The sequence below is a fragment of the Aythya fuligula genome, chromosome 3, assembly GCF_009819795.1.
Source record: "Aythya fuligula isolate bAytFul2 chromosome 3, bAytFul2.pri, whole genome shotgun sequence".
Taxonomy (NCBI): domain Eukaryota; kingdom Metazoa; phylum Chordata; class Aves; order Anseriformes; family Anatidae; genus Aythya; species Aythya fuligula.
Window position 1 is genome coordinate 42,336,996 of NC_045561.1, and position 25,833 is coordinate 42,362,828.

Sequence of the window (25,833 nt, forward strand, 5' to 3'; positions counted from 1 at the left end):
TGTATTAAAAGACCTGTAACAGAAGCTTGTGGAGACACCCAACAACACCGAAGCCAAAAGCCACACCTTACCCAAGGCACATTCTGCACGGCTTGCCACTATCAATCTTCAGGCCTTAGCAGTGCAGCAGCCACCAGGCAATAGGGCCCAGTGTCCCTCCGGGCAGCCCCCATCCTAAACCAGCCCTGGAGCACATTCAGTGGCTCTGGGGGAGGATGCTGGGCTTGTGCGGGGTGAAGGAGGCGAGGGACAGCTCTTCCTAGAGCTGGAGCTGAACAGCTCCATGTGCCCCAGCCAGGGATCGCTCCCAGTCCTCAGCACAGCAGCTCTGGATGATCTCAGCGTAGCTATATAAACATTTACTTTTTTAATCCTAATGAGTTTTGGCTTCAGCACGTCAGGGCAGAGACCTCCATGGGCTGAGAGTAGCCAGTCATTAAGCAACTGCAGCTCCACAGATGCCTGAATGAGGAACTACAATATTTACGAGCCTGAGAATTTCCTCCCTTACAAGTTTTGCTGTTTTTTTTTTTCTTCCTTCATTAAAAAAAACAAGTAAAGACACCATTCAAACCAAAACAGAAATTTGAATCCTGCTTTTAAATCCCTTTTCCCCCGAGGATCTTATTTCTGCATCTTAATCCTTATTATTGTTCTCCTGCAGGTAGCACGCCAGGTGGCCAGGTAAGTCAGGAGTTTCACACCAGATCGATGGCAGAGCTGGAACCAAGCCCCAGAGCCCTGATTTCTTCCACCTCTCCGTGGCAGCGGGCACCAGGGGAGGAGAGGTGGAAGCAGGGCTGGAAAATTACATGTCAACGTTGCTTTCACATCAGCAGGCTGACTCCCAGCTGAAACAGGAGCAGTCATCATCTGAAATGGGGCTGCTGAGAGACCTCTTGGGTAAAGTCTGAGGGAGGGAGGAAACAGGGAAAAGAAAGAAGCATTTTCTTATAAATAAATGTACTTTTTAAAGTATTTAACAGCATAAAATCCAAATCAGCAAGGCTTTCCCTGCCAGAGAAAGAAAATAACACTCTGACACAGGCTTCCTAGGTCCGTATCTGCTGGTGAAACTGCCAAGCCCTGGGGGTGGCTGTCCCAGCCACCTCACAGAACAAGCCCCCACGCTGCTCACAGAAGCCTGCTTAATCCAGCAGATGCAGGGGCTTTGGTTTCACGGGCTATTATCCCTTTTAGGTTTGTACCAGCTGCCCCCAGAATAAAGCCATCACGGAGAAGGATCAGAAGCCCCAGCGGCTCCCTTGCAGAGCATCCCCCAGGCTGAGGGGCTCTCCAGAACCGGGTGCCATGGAATTAAACACCGAGTCGGACACTCTGAGGGTGCAAATCACCACGCATGGAGACGCAGACCACAGCACAGTCAATTGCAATATGTGCAAGGCGTTTTTGAGCTCGTGGTCCCAAGAACATGTGTAGGAGGCCACCGCAAGGAGCCAGCAGCAGCAGCATGCCGGGGACCGGGTGACATCTCCCCCTTCCCTCCCTGCTGCCTCTTCACTTGTTGTCACCTCCACCTAATGGGGAAGAGCGTCGGCGGGGAGGATTAGCGGCTGGACACTAATCCCCAGTGGCCATGATGCCCTGGGCATGCGTCTCGCCTGCTCCACTGCCCTGGCTACGTCTTTAAGCCAGCACACAGGGGACCTCGCGGAGAGCCCTGCTGGGGGGACGCCAAGGGGGGCACGCGGCCGGGGTTTGGTGAGCGGTGCCCCTAATATGGTCTCAGCTGCGCTGACTGGCTGGGGGCTCCCCCGGGAGGAATGCAGCCCCTTATAAAAGCCCTCACGAAGGCAAACCCTCCTGGGTTTTAGCGGGGAGAGAGCGAGGCGGGCTCGATATGGGAATTTCGCCTGCCTCCTGGAGACCGTCCAGGCTCTATTGGGTTTCACACGGTGCGCAGCGGCTGCCTGGGCTGGGTAAGACTCGACAGCGACCGGGACGTGGTGGACATCAGCAGAAAAAGCCTGTTTTCGTGCAGCATTGCTCGGGGAGGGGACACCTGCCCCCAGCCAGCCCCCTGCCCTGAGCTCCCTGCTCCACTCCAGCCACAGAAGCAGCACGGCCACGCTGGACTCCCAGCCTATGCTCTGCTCTGACTGCTTTTCTGTTAAATCCTTGCTTTATTACGCCTGCCAGCTTTGTTCTGCTCCTAGTTGGCAAAACTGGAAAAAAAAAAAAAAAAGAAAAAAAAAGAAAAAGAAAAAGACAGAGGAAGAGAAGTCCCTCACAAAGTCTCTTCAGAAGTGGGCACTCAGGCAAGGAGCTTTGTCCCTCTCTGTGGTGGGGAAGGGGCTCTCTGAATTCATCCCTTTTTGCATTTCCCACATCTGTCAGCTTGCCTGCCCCTTCCCTCCTCCCCCCCTTTCCCCTTTAGCACAGAAGATTCAGCAGCAGCCTCCCCAGAGCATGCAGGGGGCTGCCATGGTGCTGGCCCCTTCCTCCAACAACCTCAGCTGCTCCCCGCCGCGGCAGGACCCACAGCACCACTACTTTGTTTTTTCATCTTCTACATCCACCCAAGTGTTACATTTATCCCCTTAACCCATCCTCATCCCAAACAGCCTCCCCTGCCCCACAGGCTGTGGGTCCAGACCCAGCTGTTCTCTCGGGCACAGCTCCTCCTGCACAGGACACGCTCGCTGGGACATCCCAGGAAGCAAACGGTAAGAAAGGCGGATGCTCGGAGTAATGCACGTGCTGGTAGGAGAGATGGTGCTCCTCTGAACAAACCATCCCAGCACCGTGGTTAAAAAAAATGAAGAAGAAAAGCAATGGGAAGTGTTTTACCCATTCCAACGACCAAGCCCCCATTTTGCTGAGAAACACAAAAAGGATCGCCAGCTGCTGACTGTGTGCTGGGGCAGCCACCGCCCTGGCAGTGGCAGAGAGAGCCACAAACGTGTGAGCAAACATGGTGTAGCACCCAGTTTAGAACAAGGCACATAGATGGCGAATGCAGTCCTGGTGAAATAATACTTCAGAGGAGAGCTAGCCCAGATAGCCATAGTTTAAAAAAACACAACACACAACCCTGCCTTGAACAAAATGTCACCACTGTGAAGGCATTTTCTCAGGTCTCACACAGGAGTATGAGAATGGAAATGCATGAAAAGCATGGCACACCTCTAAATGGACATGAAACGAGCCATCAGCAGGGGGGGATTTATTTTTAACCCCTCGGAACCTGCGGATGTGCAAATCCCATCTGTGCAAGTCTCTACAGCTAGCAAGAGGCACGTAATCGGCCGCTTGGCTATCGGGCTGGAAAATGCCAGTGCAGTCAGGGTTAATTTAGCCTCCAGATAGGAGGGAGATTAAAGTCTTAGGGTGTCTCTTCCTTTGGCTTCCTAGCAATCCCAGCCAGCAGCCTGAATGCACACACATGTGCTAAGCGCTGCCGACCGCACAGCAGCTTTGCTGTTTGGGCAGAGCCTGGCCCGGCTTGCAGCCTCTGCTCCAAGCAGGACAGAGCTGGTACAGCACATGTTGCTGCCCTGGGGCTCATCATCTCTGTTAGCATCACGGCACTGGGTGCCGGCCCTCGCACATGGGCAGCAGGCAGCATGGACCCAGAGCTCTGGGCTTGCTCCATCCCCAAAACTGTCTGCAGCCCCTCACGTCACTCAGCATTTAATTGGAGATTTCCCATCGGGTCTTAAAGGCTTCCCGGAGGATTGCTGATCAGCGAAGCACAGTGCCTGTTTTAAATAAAAGCAATCATTACAGTGAGTTTCTCCAGTTTAAATTGTTAATACATTTGTCTCTGGATGCCTTTTTGTCCTCTCCAGTACTCTCTATCCTAAAATCCTCCACCAAAGTAGCCTTCTTACACGGGCAGTCACCAAAAAGTCCATCCACTCTCAAACAGCAGCTACAGACACAGCAGCATCCTTACAAAAAGAGTATTTCAGATCCATAACCAGACAGGTTGGTGCTGGGATTTTGATTTTCAGAGGAAGGGGGCCAAGCACAGCCGTGCACCTGGTGGCAAAAGCCAGCATGTGAAGCACTGCATCCCCGCAGAGCACCAGCAATTATCCCCAGAACGGTTTTGACAAATGTGTGTCCATGAAAAAAAACACGCACCACTTGTGAGCGCCTCGCTCAGAGGGCGTTGACATCCGCTTGCATTGTTTACAATGGATTATCTGCTCGGCGCGAGGGACCTGTTGGCTCTGGAGAGTGCTGTTCAGATGACTTTCATCTCCTGAGCTCGCTGGTTTCCATCCAGAACCAGTTGCCAGCAAACCAAACCCCACACAGATCGTGCCCCAAGTGCACGGTGACACAGGGCAGGGGGCAGGCAGCTGCCCCTTCTTGTCCCCAGTGCCACGCACAAAGCCAGCATCAGTTCTGCTCTCAGGGAAGCTGGGCACCAGCTTCACACTCACTGAGAGGAAACACCAGCATGACCCACAAGCCGTGTGTTTTGCTAGCAGTTGCTGACCAGCTGGGTGGCTTTATGCTGGAGAGAGAAAAGAGGGATTTGGGGACTCTAGGTGCTGATCTCACAGTCAGGTGGGCATCCCTGCCTTCCCCATACTGCTGTTCCCACCATCCACCCGAGGGCAGAGCCACCTCTTCCTCAGGCTGGGAAACACTCGTTTATTTGTAGCAGCACCATTCAGCCTGGCCAGCCTCACATGGCTGCTCCTTATGCTGTCCTGGCAGGGCTCAGAGCTCTCTGCCTGTGAAGGAGATCTGCAGGTGATGCTGGATGAACACTACTGCACCCTGCCTTGCTACGCTGGGCCAGAGAGAAATTGCCTTTCTGTAAAGTCCTTCAGTATCAATGTCCATCAAAGAGCAGTTAGCTCCGTGTGACATGTAGGAAAAGGCAAACAGGAATAAAATCAGTCACTTTCATCACAAATGTGTGGCAGCTCTGCTTTCCAAGGAAGATTATGAACATGCCAGACTTGCCTACATTGATACTCTTAATTTTACAGCCAAGGAAGATGGGCAGGTAGGTCTCCCTGTCAGGATCAAGGGCACACAAACCCCAGATTCTCCCCACCCATGTCCCAGGGGACAGGTTTGGCCAAGAAATCAAAGTAGGAGCCACCATTAAATACAGCAAACAGTGAGTGTCCTCCTTTCCCAAAGCACAGCAGCTGTGCAAAGGCAGAGCTCTGTGGTCAACAGGCAGAGTGGCGCTGAGCCTGGCTGTGTGTGCCCACACCCAGCCCTGGCCTCATTTGCTCAGTCCACCAGCAGACTGGAAGGCCACCACTTAAAAATAACCAAAAGGGAAAAAGATGATCGTGCACTCATCCAAACCACTCTTTAAAAACTCTTCAAATGCCTTTGTCCCTCTTTGCCCTTTGCCTGTGGAGAGGAGACAGGCAGAAGGGGTCAGGATCCTTCTCCTGTATCCCAGTGGGCTGGAGATGTTTTCCTGGTTTCTGGTGGAGAAACTACAATGCCAGGCATCTGACAAATCCCACAGAGAAACAATCCTTCCATTCCTTCAACATGCTACCAAGCTTTCCTTCGTGAAGAAGGTATTTACTCCTAACTCATCGAGGTTTCCCTTCAAGGAAGGTGTAAAACCATTTAAATAAAAATGTTTTGGACGGAGCCAAACAGCAGATCATGGCCTGGAAATTTGCTGTAGGAGGACAACCCTAAAACCCTTATATTTGCTTACTTATCTATGAAAGATGATCTAAAAATAATAATAAATAATAATAACTCAATAGATAAGCCAACTCAAAGCCTTAATTTAGTTTGTCATTTTGATCAAAAAAATCCTTCTGGAAAATCCATTTTTCCATCTTTTTTTTTTTTTTAGATTTTTCATCCCCGAGTCAACTTTGTCCCTTCACCTCTGTTTCTTTAGATTGTTTAAGGTGCCTGGATGTTAAGGTCACGGTGACTTCACCTTACTGCAGCCTGCTTTCCCTTCCAGACCCAATGCTGTCTCTCCCTGTTCTGTGTAAAATAAAGAGTCAGAGAAATTGGTGGGAAAGTGTCTGAGGGGATATGAAGCGCGGTGTTCCCAAAATAATGCTGGGTAATACCAGGGTTTGCAGCCCCCTGCCTCTGCTGGTCTCTGCCCACCCTGCACCCAGCAGGCCAGGGCTGCCACGCGTGCCGAGATGGCTGTGCCCTCCCCGGCTCCCCTTGCTCCTCTGAATTATTGCCTGCGTCCCATAGTACGCCCCCAGAATCCCTTCCACAGTTTGGAAGGGTTATTTAGCGAGTCAGATATAGCAAGGCATGAACTTATAAATAGAGAAGGGGCATGGCTGGGGACTGTGCAACGTGACTCACGGCTCAAACTGACAGCGAAGAACTTATCAGACATTTGCTTTAAATATTCATTTAGCAACACCAGCCCCTGCTCACGGTTACACTTACCATATAAAAACATCGTGCCCATGTGTGGCCGGTGTATCTACGGCCATTTCTCCAAAACGGGCCTCTTGCTGGCCAGAGGCAAACCGGGGTCCCAAAGGGAAAAGCCACCGCAGGCCCGCTTCGCGCCCAGAGCCCTACCTCAGCACGGCCAGGGCAAAGCTGATGTGACCGCTGAGGGTATCAGACCCTACGGTTGTGTCATGACACATTTATCTCCTTAAATACTTCTTTTCCACCCGTGTATCTTAATTGCTAAAGCTGCTGCTTCTGAGGAATATCTGCGCTCCAGACATAGGCCTCGCTGCGGTGGATTTCCTTCTATACCCCTCATCTCTTCCTCAGTTCGGACTGATTCTACCACACAAAAAGGTGAAAAATAGATATCAGTCATGAAATCAGCAATACAAAACCCTACAGAACAGGCAATAGGTTAAATACATACACTTTACAATTTTCAGGAATATATAAATATATATATTAATGGTTTACTTCCAACCATTCACTTCATAGTCTCAAGCCATTTTTCTGGACTTTCAGAAATAAAATTAATTGTTCTCTCTTTCTCCCTTTCGAATTCCTCATGTTATTGCTTTTATTGTTATGGATTTATTTCTTAATCTGGGACCGGATCATGCCAACACTTAAACTTTAACCAAATCCCTTGTCCTCTCAGTGGCTTCAGGGAGGATCACTCACATAAATCAATTCCAGCATGTCTGCCAAAAGTTAAACTGAGAGTTTGTCTAACCCAGTGTCTAAGACCTGATAAATGGGCAGACATTTTGCTGCAAGGTGTGATCAGGCAAATCTAACCTGCACAGATGGTTGAAATTAAGTGCGATGTCAATACAGGGCCCCTGGGAGCCTGCATTAATTTGTATTAATCTGGAAGCACATCATTAATGCGATCATCTCAGATGATCCCATACGATCACCCCAGCCCCCTTCTCCTTCCATGGCCACCCCTCCACGTCCACAGCTTTCACTGCTTGCTCTGTCCCTGCCCGGAGACCCCTGCCCCAGCAAGAGCACTCTCCACGCCATGTGCTGACCCTGCAGTATTTTCCGTGTTATTCTTTGCTCTCCCCTCTCAGCAACCTACTCCTTTTATTTTTAAACAATGATGCACGTCCAGCAGGTGTGCCCCATGGGCTGCCTGCACTTCTGGGTCAGCCTTTGCCCATGCAAGCTGCAGACTGTAACGAAACCCACCATTGCCAGTTTGGGCAGAGCTACACTTGGTTTCTGGAGCCTGGTCAGGATTTGACAGGAGTTATCACAGGATCACAGAGTGGCTGAGGTGGGCAGGGCCCTCTGGAGCCCACCAGGCCCAACCCCTGCTCCAGCAGGGACACCCAGAGCAGGCTGCCCAGCCCCACATCCAGGCAGCTTTTGGAGATCTCCCTGGAGGAGACCCCACAGCCTCTGTGGGCAGCCTGTGCCAGGGCTCTGTTACCCCACAGCACAGAAGTGAGAGCCATGGCACAACATCACCATGGAGTTGCTTCAGGTTGCTGGTGCCTCCTGCCCGCAGCAGGAGAGCAGAGGCAGAGCGGCACAGCCGGTGGCGCCGGCACCTCTGGTGGCCACCACAGCCTCGGGGCTGCGGCCACGCTTGGAAGACATTCAGACTTCAAGACTTTCTCTGGTATTTGTGCCAGGAAACTGGATTGCATGACTTTCAGAGCTAAATTTAGAATCCCAAGTATTTCCCGTTCCCCGAATACCTTCTATGACAACACCTCAAAACCCTCCACGAACACTAGCTGTTCCTCATCATCTTCCTCTGAGGCAGAAAACAGAAAAGCCACTTTGCTGGTAACAAACAGAGCCATGACCTGTTTGTGGTCACAGAGGAAAAACAGGTTGGGCTTGGGGTGGGAAAGTAAAAAAGGGAGAGAAAACCAATGCACCTGTGCAACCACTCCCTTCCTGCATGAAACACAATGCATCACCTGGAGCAGTGCTGCTTGGATTGGGGTGAAGCAGCACCACCACCACTGGTTGGGATCAGGGCATTCTGGGAGCTTTCTGTTCTTTTGTTTTGCTATCATATCCTTCAACAAAAGAAAAACATACAGCCATAAAGCTGGTTATTAAAATACAGGCTCAATGTGGGGGTGCCCAGGAAAGCAGCATCCCATTCTGCAGCTTTCTGGCCAGTTAGTGGCAATGTAAAGCAGTCGTACTTTGCACTCAGGTAGACGAGGCGACCTCTGTGTCTGGGCTGAGGGATCAGGAGGTGTCGTTTGAAGTAGGCATGTCCACCTCCACAGGTACAGCTCAGGCCCTCAGGGAAGAGCCCAGCAGTGCAGAAAGGGCTGTGGCGGCTCCACGAGCAGGGTCGGGCACTCAGGCCAGGTGGTGCTGGCTTTGGTCTGCTCATCCCTGAGCATGAGAGCCCTTTTGTAAGGCTGTCCTCCCTCTTCTCCCTCTTCTCAGCTTCAAAACCTTGTTTTCCCCACAGTGGGGAGAAGCTGCTGGAAGCTGAGAGCGAGGCAGCAGGGGACAGGGCAGGCGGGCTTGCAGGGTATTACGGGCTGCAGGGATGTGCCAAGGAGGAAAGCTGCTTCCAGGGATCTATATATACGCAGCTCTGCGAGGTGGGGTTACAGAAGAGCCTCATTCCCTGGCCGTCTGAGGCATTCCCTGAGCAGCCGGGGCCACAGCAGCCTCCAGGCCACCGGCATCAGCTTCAGAGCACGGCCGGGACAAGAGCCTGGCTGCAGTCCCTGCAGGCACTTCAGGATAAACTACATGGGGTGGCCGGTGCTAGAAGTCTGGGCATTGCTGGCCCCAGCTCTGCTTCTGGCTGTGGACTTTTGAGGCTGATGATGAGCCCTGTGTGGGGAAGGAGGACATCCCTGGGGACATCATATGTTCCTCCAAGCATCCGCTCTCCCCCATCACACACTCACACACAGCACCACCCCTGTGCGAGCCTGTGAAACCCCTGGCTTCCCCCAATGCACAGAGATCAGAAGCTGCTTTATTTTTCAGGTACTGAAAAGACAAAAAACACGGTCTCCTACAGATCTGCAGCTGCTCATTTTGGGCAGCCACAGCACGGGAGATGCCTGCAGGTAGACAGGGCTGCCCCACTGCTGGCAGGGCAGCACCGCGCTTACCTGCTCCCTGTGCCCCCACCCCAAACAGGGGAGCATATCCCTGCACTGAGCACTGGGCAACAGGTGGTGGCCACCCTTATGTGCTCCTTTTCCAGCCCCAGGAGACTTACCATGGAAATCTATACATCTGAACAGTTATTTCAGCTGGTTTTTAAATAAAAAAAAAAAGCCTGTTCCATTCAAAAACAAAGAAAGAAACCCTAGCAGGTAATGTTCCATTTGTTTATTTATTTTTTTTCCTGAGGATTAATTAATAGATGCAGCAAATCTGTAAGATATCTGAAATTTTGAACAACTGTGTTTTGAAGGCATCCTGGGAGAAAAAAGTAATTTGCAAGCAAGCTCTATTTTATCCTTTTACTAAATCTTTACTCCTCCCTGGTCGGATTTAATGCTTTCCCTCTCTCAAAACAGAGGATGCTTGTCCTGACAATCCGTAGTCTCCTGCCAACAACAGAGGGGGACAATGAAATTCTTGTTAGATGCACAATGAGGACCAGACCCGGGCTGGTGTCACTGTGAATTTTCACCCATGTGAAAACGCAGCTCTGCTGTTTCCAAACAATCTTTGTCTGCGATTTCTGAAAATCCCAAGCCTGGGTGAAAGGCTAGTTTCAGGTCAAAGAAAGTGTTGTGTTTTGAAACATGAATAGGTGAGGTTTTAGGTTGGGTTGGGTTAGGTTGGGTTAGGTTGGCACTGCTCCCCCCCAGCCCCTCTTGTCGGGGGATTTGGACCCTGGCTGTGATGACAGACGTGGAGGAGCTGTGCCCTTACCCCACAGCGAGCACTGTCTGATCCATGAGGCTGCTTTTCCAACTTTTATCTGCACTTCCAGAGCAGCCTTTTAATCAACTAAACAGAAGCAGGCCCTAAAATCCACCTCATAGCACCACTTAAGCCACGCCTGAACCCTGGACCAGGGGTCTAGCGGTGAGGATTTGCCGTGTGGTGAGCAGCTCCCCACGTCCCGCGGCACTGCCGGCGGGGCACGTGCCACCACAGCAGCCTGTAAACACGGCAAGTGCAAGGTCACTGACTGCCTCCTGCTTGTCTTTTGTTGTCTCCAACACCCTGGGATCTTCCTCAGGGCTCGCACGGAGCAGGGAAGCCCCCTGGGAGGTACCTGGCCCTGGGAGGGGCTGAGGTTGCAGGCAGACCCCAGCGCATGAGCAGGGGAGGGCGAGGGTGTCAGGCAGGGTGAGGAAGTGGCCCTGGGTGCCCTCAGCCCCCCGGGGACGGGGTGAGCCGGGCGGGTTTCCCATAAGCGGAGTGGAAAGCTCTTTATTTAACCTGCACCCACCACCTGCCCTCAGCCCCGGCCTTGCCTCTGTCCATCAGGGCTTGGGGCTGTGCAGGCATGCCTGGGCTACTTCTGCCGCAGGCTGAGCCAAATAAAATCCTCCGCGAGCCACCGCGGGTGAGGAAAGCTCCAGGGTTGGAAAGCTCCAGGTAACCCCTTCCCCCCGGGGCTGGGAGGAGCACGGCGCAGCACAGCAAGCACCCACCCTGCAGCAGCACGCAGCCACCCCAGGGCTGCTCTCTGCACAATTGAGCTTTTTGTGACCCAAAATTGGACCACGGGGTCCTGCCAGTGCTTTTAGAACCCCCAGCCCACCGCCTCCCACCCTGCTCCCAACCCCGAGGTGCCATGGCAGCGAGCGATGGAAGAAGCCAAGGAAATGACGACAGAACTGCGTTAGGGGTATGACAGAATGACTGATGATTTAATGCTTCTTGAAGTTTTTTGTTTCCTTCCACAGGGCATTGGTTTTAAAAACAAACAAAACGAGGTAAAATAAATTAATTTATGTACACTTTACATACACTGTGTCACGTGGAGCTTTGCAGCAACAGTAACCAGAAATTGTTACAAAATAGAAAGTTACATGGCTGGTGCAGGTCCTCAGCAGGCTGGAACCTACAAGATTGTCATCCTGAGAGTGGTTGGCAAAGTGATCATGTAAACATGTTTAGAAGCATTTACGGTGGACAATGGATGGGCCAGCTTCATCGTACTCCTGCTTTGTGATCCACATCTGCTGGAAGGTGGACAGGGAGGCCAGGATGGAGCCACCGATCCAGACAGAGTACTTGCGCTCAGGCGGGGCGATGATCTAGAAAAAGCCAAGAGAGAGAGATGAGATCAGTGCACGTAAATGCTGCAGGCGCTGCAGGAGGGCAAAAGAAGGCTGTGCTCGGAGACCTGTGCCTGGATCCGTTATGCTGTAGCCTTACCTTGATCTTCATTGTGCTGGGGGCCAGGGCTGTGATCTCCTTTTGCATGCGGTCAGCAATACCTGGGTACATGGTGGTACCCCCAGACATGACGTTGTTGGCGTACAGGTCCTTCCTGATGTCAATGTCGCACTTCATGATGCTGTTGTAGGTCGTCTCATGGATGCCCGCGGACTCCATGCCTGGGGGCAGGGTGAAGAGCAGGGACAAGCTCAGCGCCAAGCAGGAGCTCTGTGCCAGGGCTCAGCAGAGAGGGGGGAGCTGCTGGGGAGGGGAGAGGGAAGGGGGGCACGCACCGATGAAGGAAGGCTGGAAGAGGGTTTCTGGGCAACGGAAACGTTCATTGCCGATGGTGATGACCTGCCCATCAGGCAACTCGTAGCTCTTCTCCAGGGAGGAGGAGGAGGCGGCAGTGGCCATCTCGTTCTCAAAGTCCAGCGCCACATAGCACAGCTTCTCCTTGATGTCACGGACAATCTCACGTTCAGCTGTCAGGGGGAGCAAAGGCATCAGTGATTGCAAAGAACGGAGAAACAGAAGAGCAACAGAACACCTGCAGCTCCTCCACGGGTCTGCTGGGTCTCCAGACCCCTAACCACACGCAAACGCCCAACAGGGAGCACTCCCAGCGCTTGCAACGGGGCAAGAGGCTGCAGCATCGCCAGAGGTGCAAGGGCTGGAAACGAGGGAGGATATTTTTTGGAGGGAGCGGTGCTTACCCGTGGTGACGAAGGAATAGCCACGCTCAGTCAGGATCTTCATCAGGTAGTCAGTGAGGTCGCGGCCGGCCAGATCCAAGCGCATGATGGCATGGGGCAGGGCGTACCCTTCATAGATGGGGACGTTGTGTGTCACACCATCGCCGGAGTCCAGCACGATACCTGGGAACACAAAGAGCAGACACCTGAGACACGGCCCGGGAACAGCCCCGTGCCGGGGGACAGAGCTGGCGGCAGCGACAGGGGACACGTCCTGGGTGTCCCCGGGGACGAGGGGCCATCGGGGCGCTGGCACTCACCAGTGGTACGGCCGGAGGCGTACAAGGAGAGCACAGCCTGGATGGCCACGTACATGGCGGGCACGTTGAAGGTCTCAAACATGATCTGGGTCATCTTCTCGCGGTTGGCCTTGGGGTTGAGGGGGGCCTCGGTGAGCAGGGTGGGGTGCTCCTCGGGGGCCACGCGCAGCTCGTTGTAGAAGGTGTGGTGCCAGATCTTCTCCATGTCGTCCCAGTTGGTGATGATGCCGTGCTCGATGGGGTACTTCAGGGTCAGGATACCCCTCTTGCTCTGGGCTTCGTCTCCTACGTAGGAGTCCTTCTGACCCATACCCACCATCACGCCCTGCGGGGGAAGGAAGAAAGGGGCTGAGTGACCTCAAAACGCGTCCACACACGGGGTCCGCGGCCAGCTGAGGGTCCCCTCACGATACCTGGTGGCGCGGGCGGCCCACGATGGAGGGGAACACGGCCCTGGGGGCGTCATCCCCGGCGAATCCAGCCTTCACCAGGCCGGAGCCGTTGTCGCACACGAGCGCGGTGGTCTCGTCCTCGTCGCACATGGCGGGGGCGGGCTGCGGGGGCGGGCAGGGCACGGCTCAGCCTCACGGCTCAGCCTGCGCCGTGCGGGGCCGGCGGCCGCCCCGAGCCCTCCCCGACTTACCGGTGCTGGCTGCGGGCGGTGCTGCGCGTGGGGCGGCGGCGGAGGAGCCTCCCGCTGGCCGTGCCGGGGCCGGGGCTGCGCTGTGCCGGGTGGGCGCCCGGCCGCCCCGCCGCCCTTTTATCGCGGCGCTGAGGAATGCGGCCCCGGCCGTCGCCATATTTGGGCCGCGGGGCCCGGCGCGGCCCCGGCCCGGCGCTGCCCAAAGAAGGCGCTGCTGGACGCGGCCCAGGTGAGCCCGGCCCGGCCGTAAAAGGAGCGGCCGCAGGGGGCTCCCCCCCGGCCGGCACCGGGCGCGGAGCAGCCCCCGGGGACGGCACCGGGCAGGGCAGGGCAGGGCAGGGCAGGGCGGTGGCGAGGAGGTGGGAGCCGGGGGTGAGGGTGCTGCGCCAGGAGGAGCGCCTCAGCGCCACGTTAAATTAATGTTTGGTCAGAGATTGCCTGTGAGGCTTCACAGAGCGGCTCTGCTCTTCGCTGGTGACCAGGCTTCGAGGGGTCGCAGCCCGGCCGGTGAGGCCACGCAGATCACAGAATTATCACAGAATTGTCTAGGTTGGAAGAGACCTCAAGATCATCGAGCCCAACCTCTGACCTAACACTAACAGTCCCCACTAAACCATATCACTAAGCTCTCAAAACTGTGCTCTAAAGGCACAACTTGCCAAGGCAAATCCTTCTAAACCCTTCTAAATTCTAAAATCCCTTTACACTCTAACACAGGGGAGGCAGGAGAGGAGGAAGAAAGAGTAAACCAGAAGGGTTCCCGCTGCAAGGAGCCACCTGAAAGCAAGGCAGTGCTGGAGTTACTGCCTCCCCTGCCATGCAGCACAGGAAGGGTCAGTGCAGAAGCGAGCAGCTCTTCGTCTCCGTGCCCGCATCCTCTGGCTTGGCAGCGTTCTTTACCTCTGGCAGCTCCCTGTCTCCTTCTGCTATACATTTTCATTCCCTGTCATGTTACTGTGTTAAATTATACGGGGGATAAAAGATGCTGTTCCCTCACGCTATTTTTCAACTCGCGTTATTATTCTTCAGTTCTGTCATCTACAGCTGGCAGTACACAAACCAGAAGCCCGAAAGCACTTAAGGGAATCACAGCCATCACATTTATTTGCAGAGCTGTGAGACTCCCGGCTTCCAAAATACAGTCAGGCGTGTTGATTAGGCTGTGACTCTGAAATCAAGTTGTGTTTGTAACAGAAATCCCGCCTAAAACATTAACGCTGCTGAAAGATAAATATTCTCAATGGTCCTTCAGGGAAAGCAGACACAAGCCTAAACTTACTCTTTCCCTGTGGTTTCTCTTAATTTTCTCTTTACCCAAATACAGTTCAAAGCAAAACAGTGACAGTGTTGGACTCACTAAATCAATCTGATTTAGGCTGTCAGTCAGAAAACATTTTAGTTTCCGAAAGAGAGCACAAAGAAAACCACTGTACACAACGACCAACTAATAAAACCTACCACAAATGGAAATTGATAAACTTTCCTGCTACTCTTATGACAACAGAGGATAGAAGCATGAGCATTTTGTACCGTGTGTATTGCCCATCAACGAAGAAGTAACTATTTAAGAAACAAGACACACCACCTTATTCTAAAGGAGCTGTCCACACTCCTTTAGCTGTTTCAGTCAAAACCTGCTGTTTTATGTTCCAGCTTTCCTAATTGTTTCCAAGTGCGGCAAAACCAGAGCTCCTGCGTGACCTTTGATATACAGTGGTAAATGAAGGCATCCTCCCCATACAGTAACCCGAGACAAGAGTTCTGTGTAAGAGCGACTTATTACATAATGAAACGGGGCTATTCCTCCTCGCCATTTCCAAATCCCCGACTTTTCAAGCTCCTTAACACACCAGTGAACCAATTTAACATTCCTAGCACGAGAGAACACTTAACTTCAGTTTAGGCATGGAAATTATTTTAATGAGGTTTTATTTAAGTAAACCCATTGCCCGTAGCCTTCTGTTTTGGCAATAGACAGATGAAAGGCATTGTACAAATGCCAAATACCTCCTAACCCTGCAGTAGAATAAAACATTAATTGTGAAGACTACAGGGCTGATCGCTTCCTGAGAACTTGCAGAGTGCTTTTACACCAACCGGAATAAACACATCTCACGAAGGAAGCCAAGAGCTTTGAAGCAGACTGATAGCTACGGGTGGACAGAAATGCGTCCTTCTCGAGGAAGCTTTCCTGGGCTTACCCTGTCAGTCCTAACAGAATCCAGGCAGCCGACAGTCTAGGAAGGCATGAGATATCCCTGAAGGATTTTACTGCGGACAGTCAATTAAAGAGATTCCTCCTCAAGCAAAACGTGTCTAGTAAAAGTTCAGGTAGAACATATTTCAGCAGGGGACGTCAATCATCTGTTACAGTATTCCCTTTCCCTTAAAGCGTTATGTTTGTCAATAACATGAAACCACCTTTAAAGTGATATTTAAACAAAGAGGTGGGATTTTTCTAATGCCTTAAATGACCCACTTCTTTGAAACCACAGCTAGGAGCTGGACCCACACTTCATAATCAACCACGTAAGACAGCAGAAGAGCAGAGTTCGTTTCTTAGAACAATCTTAGAAGATGACTGCTAATGCATTTCTTTCCCATATTAGTTAGAACCTCTCTAGATAAAGCTATTCTTCCAAACATGTTCAGACTCTCAGCCCAGCTTACTGTATTAGTACAGGGAGGAGGGGAAGCAACGGAAGGGGAGCTGCGCTTTTAAAACTAGAAACTGGATTCTCTTCAACCGATTTAACTTCTGACCTTCTCAGCTGTTGGATCAAGTTGTTGCAGCAGGCATCTCGCCAGACAAGTAAAACATAAGGGCATGCAACTTGCTCTGCATTCATTCTCTTCATGTTAAGCTACTTGCAAAGGAAAGGTGCAACGTGACAGATTAAAGTTAACACTGATTTAACTTAAAAATTAAAATCTGCTACCACCCAGAATAACTAAAATGGATTTATTGATTTTGTCTTCCCACATTAGAGATAACGGGGACAATGTGGTGGTAAAAAAAAAAAAAAAAAAGAAAAAGAAAAAAAGAAAAAAAGGAGACTCTCAGTAGCATCAACTAGTAAGAAACAAGTCGCCAAGTAAGGACGATCATGCCGGACTCTCACTTCCATTAACTGCTCTCTAGGTTTCTTGCCAGTCAAGCCGTTACAGTGAATGACTGCCCGGTGAGCTATTAAATCTCATTTTTAACATGTGTTCTAGAAATACTGATACAGTTTATGTGAAAGTTGCAAGGTTTTTATCCATCTATTTTTTCAAAACACTGTAAAAATTATTATAAAACATAAAACCAGGAATACTAAAAGAATGGCATTCCTACTGGAGCAGGGGATTGCCAATGAGAACTGTGCCTTATGGCCGTCACTGACAAGCTGAGTGACAAACGACAAGCCAGCTTTCCTTACAGTAATCTTTAATGCAAAATTTAAATTACCTAGTTTCTACAGCAGAAGGTATATCCACACATTGCACAATGCACATAGAGTGTTGGGAATGGAGCTATTTTATATAATTGTTTCTTCAGCAAGCTATACAATCATCCAGCGTTAATGTTTTCAGTATGTTCTCTGAACTGAAATCGCAGCCCCTGTGAAGTGAGAGCAAGAGTTAACACCTCCTTCAGTGGGTTCCACATTTCACCCCGCGTGTCTGTGTATCTGACTGTCAGGTAGGACTCATACTAATGAAGATATAAAATGAAATAGCAAGTTTACAAGGTGTATGGAAAATGAAAACTTTATTTTTCTTTTGCCTTAAAATGCACCCCGACTCTCCTGAGTGGTGTGTCGATGTTTATAAAACTAAGACCAAGTATATTACTCTCCATAGCCTTTATTACAAAGTTTTAGCAAAACAACAATGTAAAAAAACGTATACATGAATTCGACAGTACTTTAGAAAAAAATATTTTTAAAAGTGTCAATCATCATGCTTGCCCCTGAACGTAGAATTCATAGTTTGCCTTTAACACAAACGCGAAGTAAGGATTATTTTTCAAGTGGTCAAGTTCATTTGCTTGCAGGAAGTCCTTCACCTCTGGTAAATATTCGCTTAGCTGAACTCCTGCAAAACAAAACCTTAAATTACCGAACTGATAAAAGTACTTTGCATTAGCGTTTAAGATCATTTTAAGTAAACACTCACTTCTGCCTTTTTTGGGATTGAGAGGATCAAATTCTAGCATGCACGTTAAGAAATGCAATAACAATTAGGTATCTTGTAAAACTGAGTCCAAAAAATACTTCCTGCTCAAACAAAGCTCCCCAGTGATTTTCTCCTTAAATTCATTATTAAAAATAAAATTCTTAAACATGAAATCTATATCATTATGTATCATTTCACAAAGGAATTACAAAATCAGTCAAATAAATACTTCCAGTTATCAGTTGCAACATTTCAGCTTAAGCTATGAGAATCTCACAAGAGGGGTAGAAATTGATAGGATTGAACTGTTCTGAAGAATGTAATTTTTGTATTTCTGGTGTGGTGCCGTCTTGAATCTGGAAAGAGGGCATTTGTAGTAGTATTAAAATCTGATGTATTTATTTTTAAAACTTTAAAGTTGCTTATTCCTTGTCCTCCCTGCCATTCCCTCCCCAAAGCTGTAACTTCTATGACCATAGCTTCTTATGGGCATTTTTAGTTTAGTGGCAGTCATGGTGGCATGCACCTTGATTTTGCTTTTTGGAAGAAAAACATAAAAAACATTTAAGCTAAAATAGTTCACACTCTTCTGAGTGACAGATGATTAAATATTAATCCTTTATCTTACAGAAGATATGCATTTGACTGCAGAAGACAAGCTTTACTACGCAATAAAAAAACATGCAAAATCTGACAGCTGCCCTACTAAGCCAATAATTTGAGGGCACTGAAATTGTAACCAAGAAATTAGCTCATCTCTTTCATGTCCTCAGCATTTCACAGAGAGAATTATAATAATACGGGAATTAGTTATCTAGTGGAATGCATATGGAGGTTTGTATTACTCTAAGAATTCACTTATGCTTCTTTTCTTATATATTAGTGTTCATTTTAAGTAGTTTTGTAGTTTTTGAAACACTACATTTCAAGAAGTTAATCTTTTCAAGTTCACACTGAAGTACACTTTACCTTCTTTCAATAGTTTTTGTAAGATTTTCACAAATATACTATCTTTAGATGCTTCAATTGGATCATCTCTACCTTCTGAGCTGGACCATCTGCAAGTCAAAGAATAATTTGTTAAGAGAATTGCATAGGTAAAAATCAAATGCAAATAAGAAAAAATATACAGAAAATCCAGTGAGTTATCAAAGGTGATTATGTTCACATAAGCGTTATGTGCTTGGCTATACCTCAGAACAAGAGGTTTCTTTATCCTGAGTTACTTATTCCAAGAGTAGGACTGTAATAACCGCACTACAATAACATGGTCTAGTTAGAAGGACAATGGAAATGCTTACCGCCTTCTAAATCATAAACACAAACATTATTTCTTTGATAAAAACACAAGTATTACCCATCAAGACAAAAATTACTTATTCTCGGTAATTACTGATTGAGATGAAAGTAGAGATTTATCTTCTGGTAGAATAAACCGAGAGCAGGAATTTGCTCAATGGTTTCGAATTTTGGTTTCAAAATGTGAGGAAAAAAATATATAATACAAGTTGCAGTCCTGTAACAGCAGGCAAACAAGAATACGAGTTTCATTTGTGATTAAATGCAAAAAACTTATGAATGCAAGTCTCATCTGCGATAAGAAAGCTCCAAACATTTTTCTAAGAGAAATGTTATTTTAAGGAACACTTTCATTTTTACAGAGCTCTATATGTAGCAGCTTTAAGTCAACATCAGCCTAACTTACTTTGCTGTGGTTCTGCCCTTTCAGTTCTTAAAACTCCTTGCTCCCTATGTTAAACCACCACATGAGAACAGTCATGTCAGTTCCTAAACTAACATGAATTTTCCTTTGGCTAAGAAGACGTGGCTCAGATGTGGACCTGCCTCCCAGACTCTTACTGCTAAATCCTCCATACTTCACTGAAACCACAGTTTTACCCCGGATGTCACTTTCACTCCAAAATTTCTAGATCTTCATCATTAACCCTACTGAGAAGAGTCTGAGGGAAGGAGGCAGTGAAGGGGGAAAGGGTGATGATGGTTCCTTCTCCTAGGCACTGAGGAGGAGGGATAATGAGAGCCCTACCAGAATGGCAGGAACACGTTCAACCAAAAACAGGTAGAAAACAGATGCCACCCTTAAAGGTAGGTTCTGTAATACATCAAATACTTCATTTCAGACACTAATGAACAGAATGAACAGTACCTTTTGAAACAGTGACTGACCTCTTTGTAAGCCTTTGTGAGCCTTGCTGGACAGGAAACTCAACTGGGAGATCAAGCTTTCCAAACACTAACTAGTACAAAGCGATCTCAAATTGTACCTGTTTAGCTAGAGGAGCAGGCAACACGTTGTCAGCACTGTACATAATTTGAATGGTTTGAATATTGCATCCAAATCTGTTCTTGGTTCAGGGTAGACAGGACACAAACCAATTACTGGCTTGGTGCCACGCAGGGATTCTAGATACCTCTGTCTTGAAATTAACAGGAAAGAATTAACAGGAAAGGAAGAAAACAGAATTGTAGAAGTGATATCTGCATTAGTTGCTCTTAAAAAGCTTCATCTTGAGATGCTTCAAAGTTTCAACATTGATCGCTGCTTTTACTTTTGCACAGGGTTCAAGAATGAGAGCTGTATGGCTACATCTCTGCTTCTCGGGTGTTGAAATGCATAGGAGGTTGCCAGTGAGCTAAGCAAAGTATTACTTTTTTTTTTTTTTTTAAATGGAGGTTTCCACACACTTTCTAACCAGTTACTTTATACTGTATAAACCTCACACTATGAAATTAAATCTTTTCAATGAGCTGAAGAATAGTACACCAATGTGTAGTTCTGGAAAAACCATCACAAATACTCCTGGTAATTTTTATTCACATTGCACTCACCCATCTCTTCGGAGAGCCATGCAGAGAATTTTAAGTTTCAGATCATTTACATCCACTTCCTCTTCCTTGACATCACGTAAGGAAAAAAAGAGAGGTAATTTTAAGATTTGTTTAAAAAGCAATCATTGTGTCACACAGATTACACCAATCAATTAGATTCTTCAAGTACTGCACTTTTTTTTTTTTTTTTTTTAAAACACCTCCTGTTTTAACAGATGAGCTGCTGATACTGTTGAACCACTCAAGACAGTTCATTTCCATTTGAAGACATGGCTCAGGCTTTCTACATCCCCACACAATTGCTTTAGACCAACTACCAACTATTTGAAAAAAGGGTATAGTCCAAAGCACAATCAACTATCTGTATATGTAAAACAGTTTATTCTAGGCAAGTTTTATTTTAACATTTCTTAAATGGTGACTGAACTCAAGGCTCTTTTCTTGGTGTGGCCAAGCTAATTGACGTGCATTAGCACATGCAATTAGGATGTGTATTTTATGACTACATTAATAAATGTCTTCAAAAAATATACACTTGTCTTGGAAAGGTCAGTCCATTCTTTGCAGAGAAACTTTGAGATAATTGGTGTCAGAGACCCTTTTAAGATTTAATGACAGAAGAGGCCATGCATTTTTTTTTCACCTCCCAATGTCCTAAAGCATCACAGATATTTTAAATTCCCCTCATAAAGCTAAAATCTCTTGCCTTTAGGAGCCTGGAAGCAAGAGGATGGGCCTTGTCTTTAGACTTTTGCTGGAGAAAAGCTAGGTAAACTGGTGAACACATATGCATTCTTAAAGTGCTGTAAATTGCACTTGTATCCATTACGGATAACCAAACCGAACCCTACGTTTAGCTGAACTCATCTCTGCAAAAACTAAGCTAAGCCATCATTTGCTGAATGGTTCTACCTAAGTTACGAGACTTAAATATCAGAGCAAAAAAATAATTTTGAGATCTCATGTTCCTTTTTCCTTCTTCAAAGACATAAAAAAGCCAATATAGTTGTCTTGATGTTGGTGGTGAAATGGGGAGTCAAATTTTAAGAGGAAAATTAGTTTGACTTAAAATTAAAGACTGAACCAAAATGAGTTTAGTCAGATTTATTTTACTACCAAAAAAAACCACCCTATTTTTTAATAATTTAATGCAAAATTTGAACTCTACTTTGTAAAATTGAAGGGAAAAATCAGAAAATTATACTGAATTTTTTTTTTTGAACTAAAAAGCAACTCAATGTAAATGACAAAGCAGTAATACTCCACGCTACAAAATACAGTATAGTAGTGAATGCAAGAAAAATGAACAGATTCATATATTGTCCTGGTAATAAATACTAGTTAATAAATAGTAAATAAATGTTATTCAAAAGAAAATTCGATTTAAAAATTTAATTAAAAGCAGCTAAAAAAATTGAAGTTAGAGATGTTTATAGTCATCAAACCAAAATTACTGAAGTTCCATTACTGAAATGGAACAATGGTTTTATAAAGCACTAATAAAATCAGTTATTTTTTTTCAACTTGGATTCCTCCTACCCAGACAAACATGAGCTGGGATAATCAGAAAAAAGCTCTCATTTTCAATTACCAAGGAATACAGTCCAACTGATCAATAAGAGAAATCTGAAATAGTTTGCTGAAATAATACAGCTGCTGCTTTTTAGTGAAGGTTGCTTTTAATTCTGGTTTGATGTTTCTCAGAAGTTGATTTATTCATACTTACTGGAAAGTTTCTCCTGGCAAGTTACCAGATCATACAGTGAGATGCAGCGAGCACTTCGAGCTTAGGATAACAAATCTGTGGTTCAGTGCTATTTACGTGTTAAAAAGTTGGTGTCCTTTATTCCACGTTATCTCATAAACAATCAGAGAAGCTGCCACTAGGGATGATGCATGAACTGAACAACTGAAAACAGATAATTTTTGTCCTGTTTGCAGGAAGCCTGTAGGGAAGCAAGGCTCTAAAAAAGAAACTAGACTATAAATGGGAACTGAAGAAGAGGAGTGTCATTTTTCTTCAATGATCTAAACCACACTTGGCATTAAATCTCCAGTGACTTAAAAACAAACCAAAAAACACATTAGGGACTATTTTTAACTACCGTACACTAAGCCAATATGTTCTTAACTAACTACAGATGCAACATCCTCGCTTAAATGATCAAAAAAAGGTCTCTGGATTAGAAACTCTTCAAAACCTTTTCCTACCTCATCAATGTATTCCAGTAGATCAAGCGCTTTCTTGAAGTCATACTCGTTGGCCCTTCTGTTCTCATCACATATGTACATCTACGACATGAAAGATTAACGTAGAGAATTATTTTTAGCCTACACACTAATGTAACTGATATCACGAACAACTCACTGTGGGAAGACCACCATGTATTTTCCACTTACGTGACCTTCTCATGAAAATATGCCTTGATTCAATTGCAAGTATTTTTATGGTAAGGAATATACTTAAGGTTTTAGAGCAGCATTCCACGTACATGACAATGGTCTGTGGACAAATGACATTGGATATAAGGCTGCTAGGTTTCAAATTTAAGTGCCATTTAAGGCTGTAACATTCCTGGACTACTGGAGCTAGAGCTCAGCTCCACAAATAAAATGAGCTCTCAGAATCACTTTGGCAATTAAAGCTGGAAGCAGTACATAAGCACACATACTGCCTTTCACCTTTTACAAACAGGTATGTTTGCTGTTCACATTTCATTCACCTCCCTCCCCATAAACAACGTTTTAAATTAGTACTTGAAAGAAAAACTAATATTAATGCACTGTTTGTTTACACTTTCCAAGTTTCATTCTAGCATTGCAAGTAGCAAGTAAGAACATGGGTTTGACAGAGACAATTCGGAAGGAACGCTGGCACGGTGCCAGCACTTGTCAAAACATGACACTTCTTACTCTTCTGTAATCCCACAGAGAAGCTTCACTGAAAGACAGAGGTAACAACTTCAGAATCTATTGACTCTTCACATTGTTCTAAGAAAACAGGGAAGATTCTAACAGGTGCAATACCAGCTCCTAATTTTCCACAAGATTACAGAAAATTAATGAGTTGCTAAATTAACAGACAAGGCGTGGTTGGTTTTACACCATATTGTTGCTAGTCAACAAATATTTTTGTATGCATCACTGGATGATAAAATAAGGCTACTGGCTCCCAGCTCCCACCAGAAAGGAGGGTGGAGGAGCAGTCAGCTCTATTGATGGCAGAATTGGAACAAGTTGCTTTTTTGTTGCTGTTGTTCATTGTTTTTAAAGACAGAAAGACTGTGGGTGCTCTTTGCAACAGGTGACCAAAAGCCCCTTCTTGCTTCCAGCCCTTTCTTTTTGTAGACTGTAGAACAGGCTGCCCAGGGAAGTGGTGGAGTCACCATCCCTGGAAGTCTTCAAAAGACGTTTAGATGTAGAGCTTAGGGAAATGGTTTAGTGGGGACTGTTAGCGTTAGGTCAGAGGTTGGACTCGATGATCTTGAGGTCTCTTCCAACCTAGAAAATTCTGTGATTCTGTGTGATTCTGTGATCTTCATTAAGTTGGAATTCTTTGTTCCCTCTGCTTTTCTTGTTTTGCCCCACTGAGGATGTGACAGAAGGTAAAAATTATCTCATTTCCAAAAACTGGTTTAGACCAGAAAGACAGCTTCTGGCACTGATTTGATCTGCAGCTTCTCCTAGCAGCACTCAAAACCACACGTGCAACAAGGAAATTTTGCACTAAAAAATATTTTGAAATTTGCTGTAGGTAAACAAAGAAAAATATAAACAATTTCATATGTCAGATCTTTAGGCAGTTAGCAAGTCAAGTAAGACATAAAAACAGCCATGATCTCATTTATTTTATAACACCAGAGTAGAAAATATACTGGAACTTCATGTAATGGAGAAAACAGGAGATACTTACATCAATGAGCTGAGATGCAGACAGCACTGGCATATCATTGAGATTCAACTGTTTCTCTAGCAGTAACTGCTCAGGGAGTGTCTCCTGATGTAACAAAAAGCGTTCCTGTTCCGATATTTCTTGTAGTCATTTAAGGAAATAAATGCTTCATGTTATTAAAATGTGATAATAAATCCTACGGCACAGCAACAACTGCCAAGTCACAATATTTTTCAGGTCTACAAATATTTCTTATGAATTTGGACACTTACATGTTGCTTATGCACAGAAATACTTCTACTGCACTACTGTCATCCCAGCAAACTAGTTGTTACTTTCCAGTCAGGTTCCCAATACAAAGCTGACTGATAGCTTTTTTTTCCCCCCCTCAAAACCAAAAAACAGATATGTAGGATTGGAGGGGTGCTATGGCACTAGGCAGGAAAGCAAGCCGGCTATGATTTATAAGAGTCACATTCTGGCTGAATATCTGTGCAATGGAGTTGCTGCATCCCATGAATTATTCCTTTCTGAATTGATTTATTTTTCAGTACAGCCTGAAACCTATTAGGCTGAAACAGAATCAACACAGAGCAACTTCACCCACAGTACATGAATTCCACTCCCAGGTCCACTGCACGGTAAAAATGGAAAAATAATTCTGAAGGAGTATTTTAGCTGTTCAAGTGGATGAGCAGAATGTGGCAAAAATAATTACTCCTTCTTTATAAATGCAAAGCCTATACATGAAGAGCATACATTTAAAAAGCTATGCCCTCTGTCATACAGAAGTGCGTACCAGAATAAAATCCACACCACATTTTGGTAGTCAGTCTTGAAATAAAGCTTTGCTTTCCCCATTTTTCTAAGGTTTTCCTATTTAAGGATGAGATTAGTCACATCAGCATTGGCATATATTTTGAATGTTGCATTCATACAGAGATTAGATGCAACGTTTTATAATTTAAAAGCCAAGCAATAAATTATTATTACAATCTAAAAATAAATTTGTGACACCTACTTAGCTATCAATTATTCTAGGCCTTTTTCTACAAGACCTCATTCAAGAATTGTACCTAACAGCCGTAGGTAAACACGCAGTTTCATAGAAGCAAGCCTGAGATACAATCTTCAGTAATATTTTAAAGCTTCCCCCTGCTGGCCAGTATTAGTTTAACTATTAGTGTAGAATATTTACTCTTCCACAAACTCACAGCAGGAAAGGGGTATTTTCAAGCGTGACAGTGAGGTCAGAGCAGTGGAACTGCTGTATTTGGTAATGAAGCAGAGCAGGAATTCCCAATTTTTCCATTAATATCTTTTCAGTTAGATCATAATGAAACACTGCCGCTAGCCATGCTAGAAAGTACTGAGGAAGCACTTCTTGATCACAAATTTACGTATTTGCAGGTAACACTATTACAATATAACATATATACACCATTTCCTTAGAGCCTAAGGGTCTCAGGACCTGAGTGGAATTCAAAATTGATAACTCCTCAATAATTAGGCTTTAAG

At 46.5% G+C, this 25,833-nt stretch overlaps 2 protein-coding genes across 3 annotated transcripts in view; both read right to left on the bottom strand.

Annotated features, from left to right (window-relative positions):
• Positions 1 to 11,212: 11,212 nt before the first annotated feature.
• ACTA1 (actin alpha 1, skeletal muscle) lies at positions 11,213 to 13,357 on the bottom strand. The gene is made up of 6 exons (XM_032185658.1): positions 13,183 to 13,357; positions 12,770 to 13,094; positions 12,471 to 12,632; positions 12,048 to 12,239; positions 11,752 to 11,933; positions 11,213 to 11,630 (listed from the first exon to the last, which is right to left on the bottom strand). Exons 1-6 carry the CDS (start codon positions 13,309 to 13,311, stop codon positions 11,487 to 11,489), a joined length of 1,134 nt encoding a protein of 377 aa, XP_032041549.1. The 5' UTR covers positions 13,312 to 13,357; the 3' UTR covers positions 11,213 to 11,486.
• Positions 13,358 to 17,149: 3,792 nt separating this feature from the next.
• The window catches only part of NUP133 (nucleoporin 133), a 29,163-nt gene continuing 20,479 nt past the window's right edge, over positions 17,150 to 25,833 (bottom strand). For both annotated transcript variants that reach the window (XM_032185215.1, XM_032185216.1), the window contains exons 22-26: positions 24,337 to 24,455; positions 22,635 to 22,715; positions 20,424 to 20,488; positions 18,543 to 18,631; positions 17,150 to 17,492 (exon numbers count right to left, since the gene is read on the bottom strand). In XM_032185215.1, coding sequence (XP_032041106.1) covers positions 17,356 to 17,492; positions 18,543 to 18,631; positions 20,424 to 20,488; positions 22,635 to 22,715; positions 24,337 to 24,455 — 491 coding nt within the window. In that variant the 3' untranslated portion in view covers positions 17,150 to 17,355. The remainder of the gene's footprint in view (positions 17,493 to 18,542; positions 18,632 to 20,423; positions 20,489 to 22,634; positions 22,716 to 24,336; positions 24,456 to 25,833) is intronic.

Bases quoted from the DNA above. Each gene is read 5' to 3' on its own strand.
- ACTA1 (XM_032185658.1), bottom strand. From the start codon at position 13,311: ATGTGCGACGAGGACGAGACCACCGCGCTCGTGTGCGACAACGGCTCC. The intron at 12,240-12,470 runs GTAAGCACCGCT...TCCCCCTGACAG, and splicing joins CTATTCCTTCGTCACCACGG to CTGAACGTGAGATTGTCCGT. The intron at 11,934-12,047 runs GTGCGTGCCCCC...CCCTGCCCCCAG, and splicing joins CTTCCAGCCTTCCTTCATCG to GCATGGAGTCCGCGGGCATC.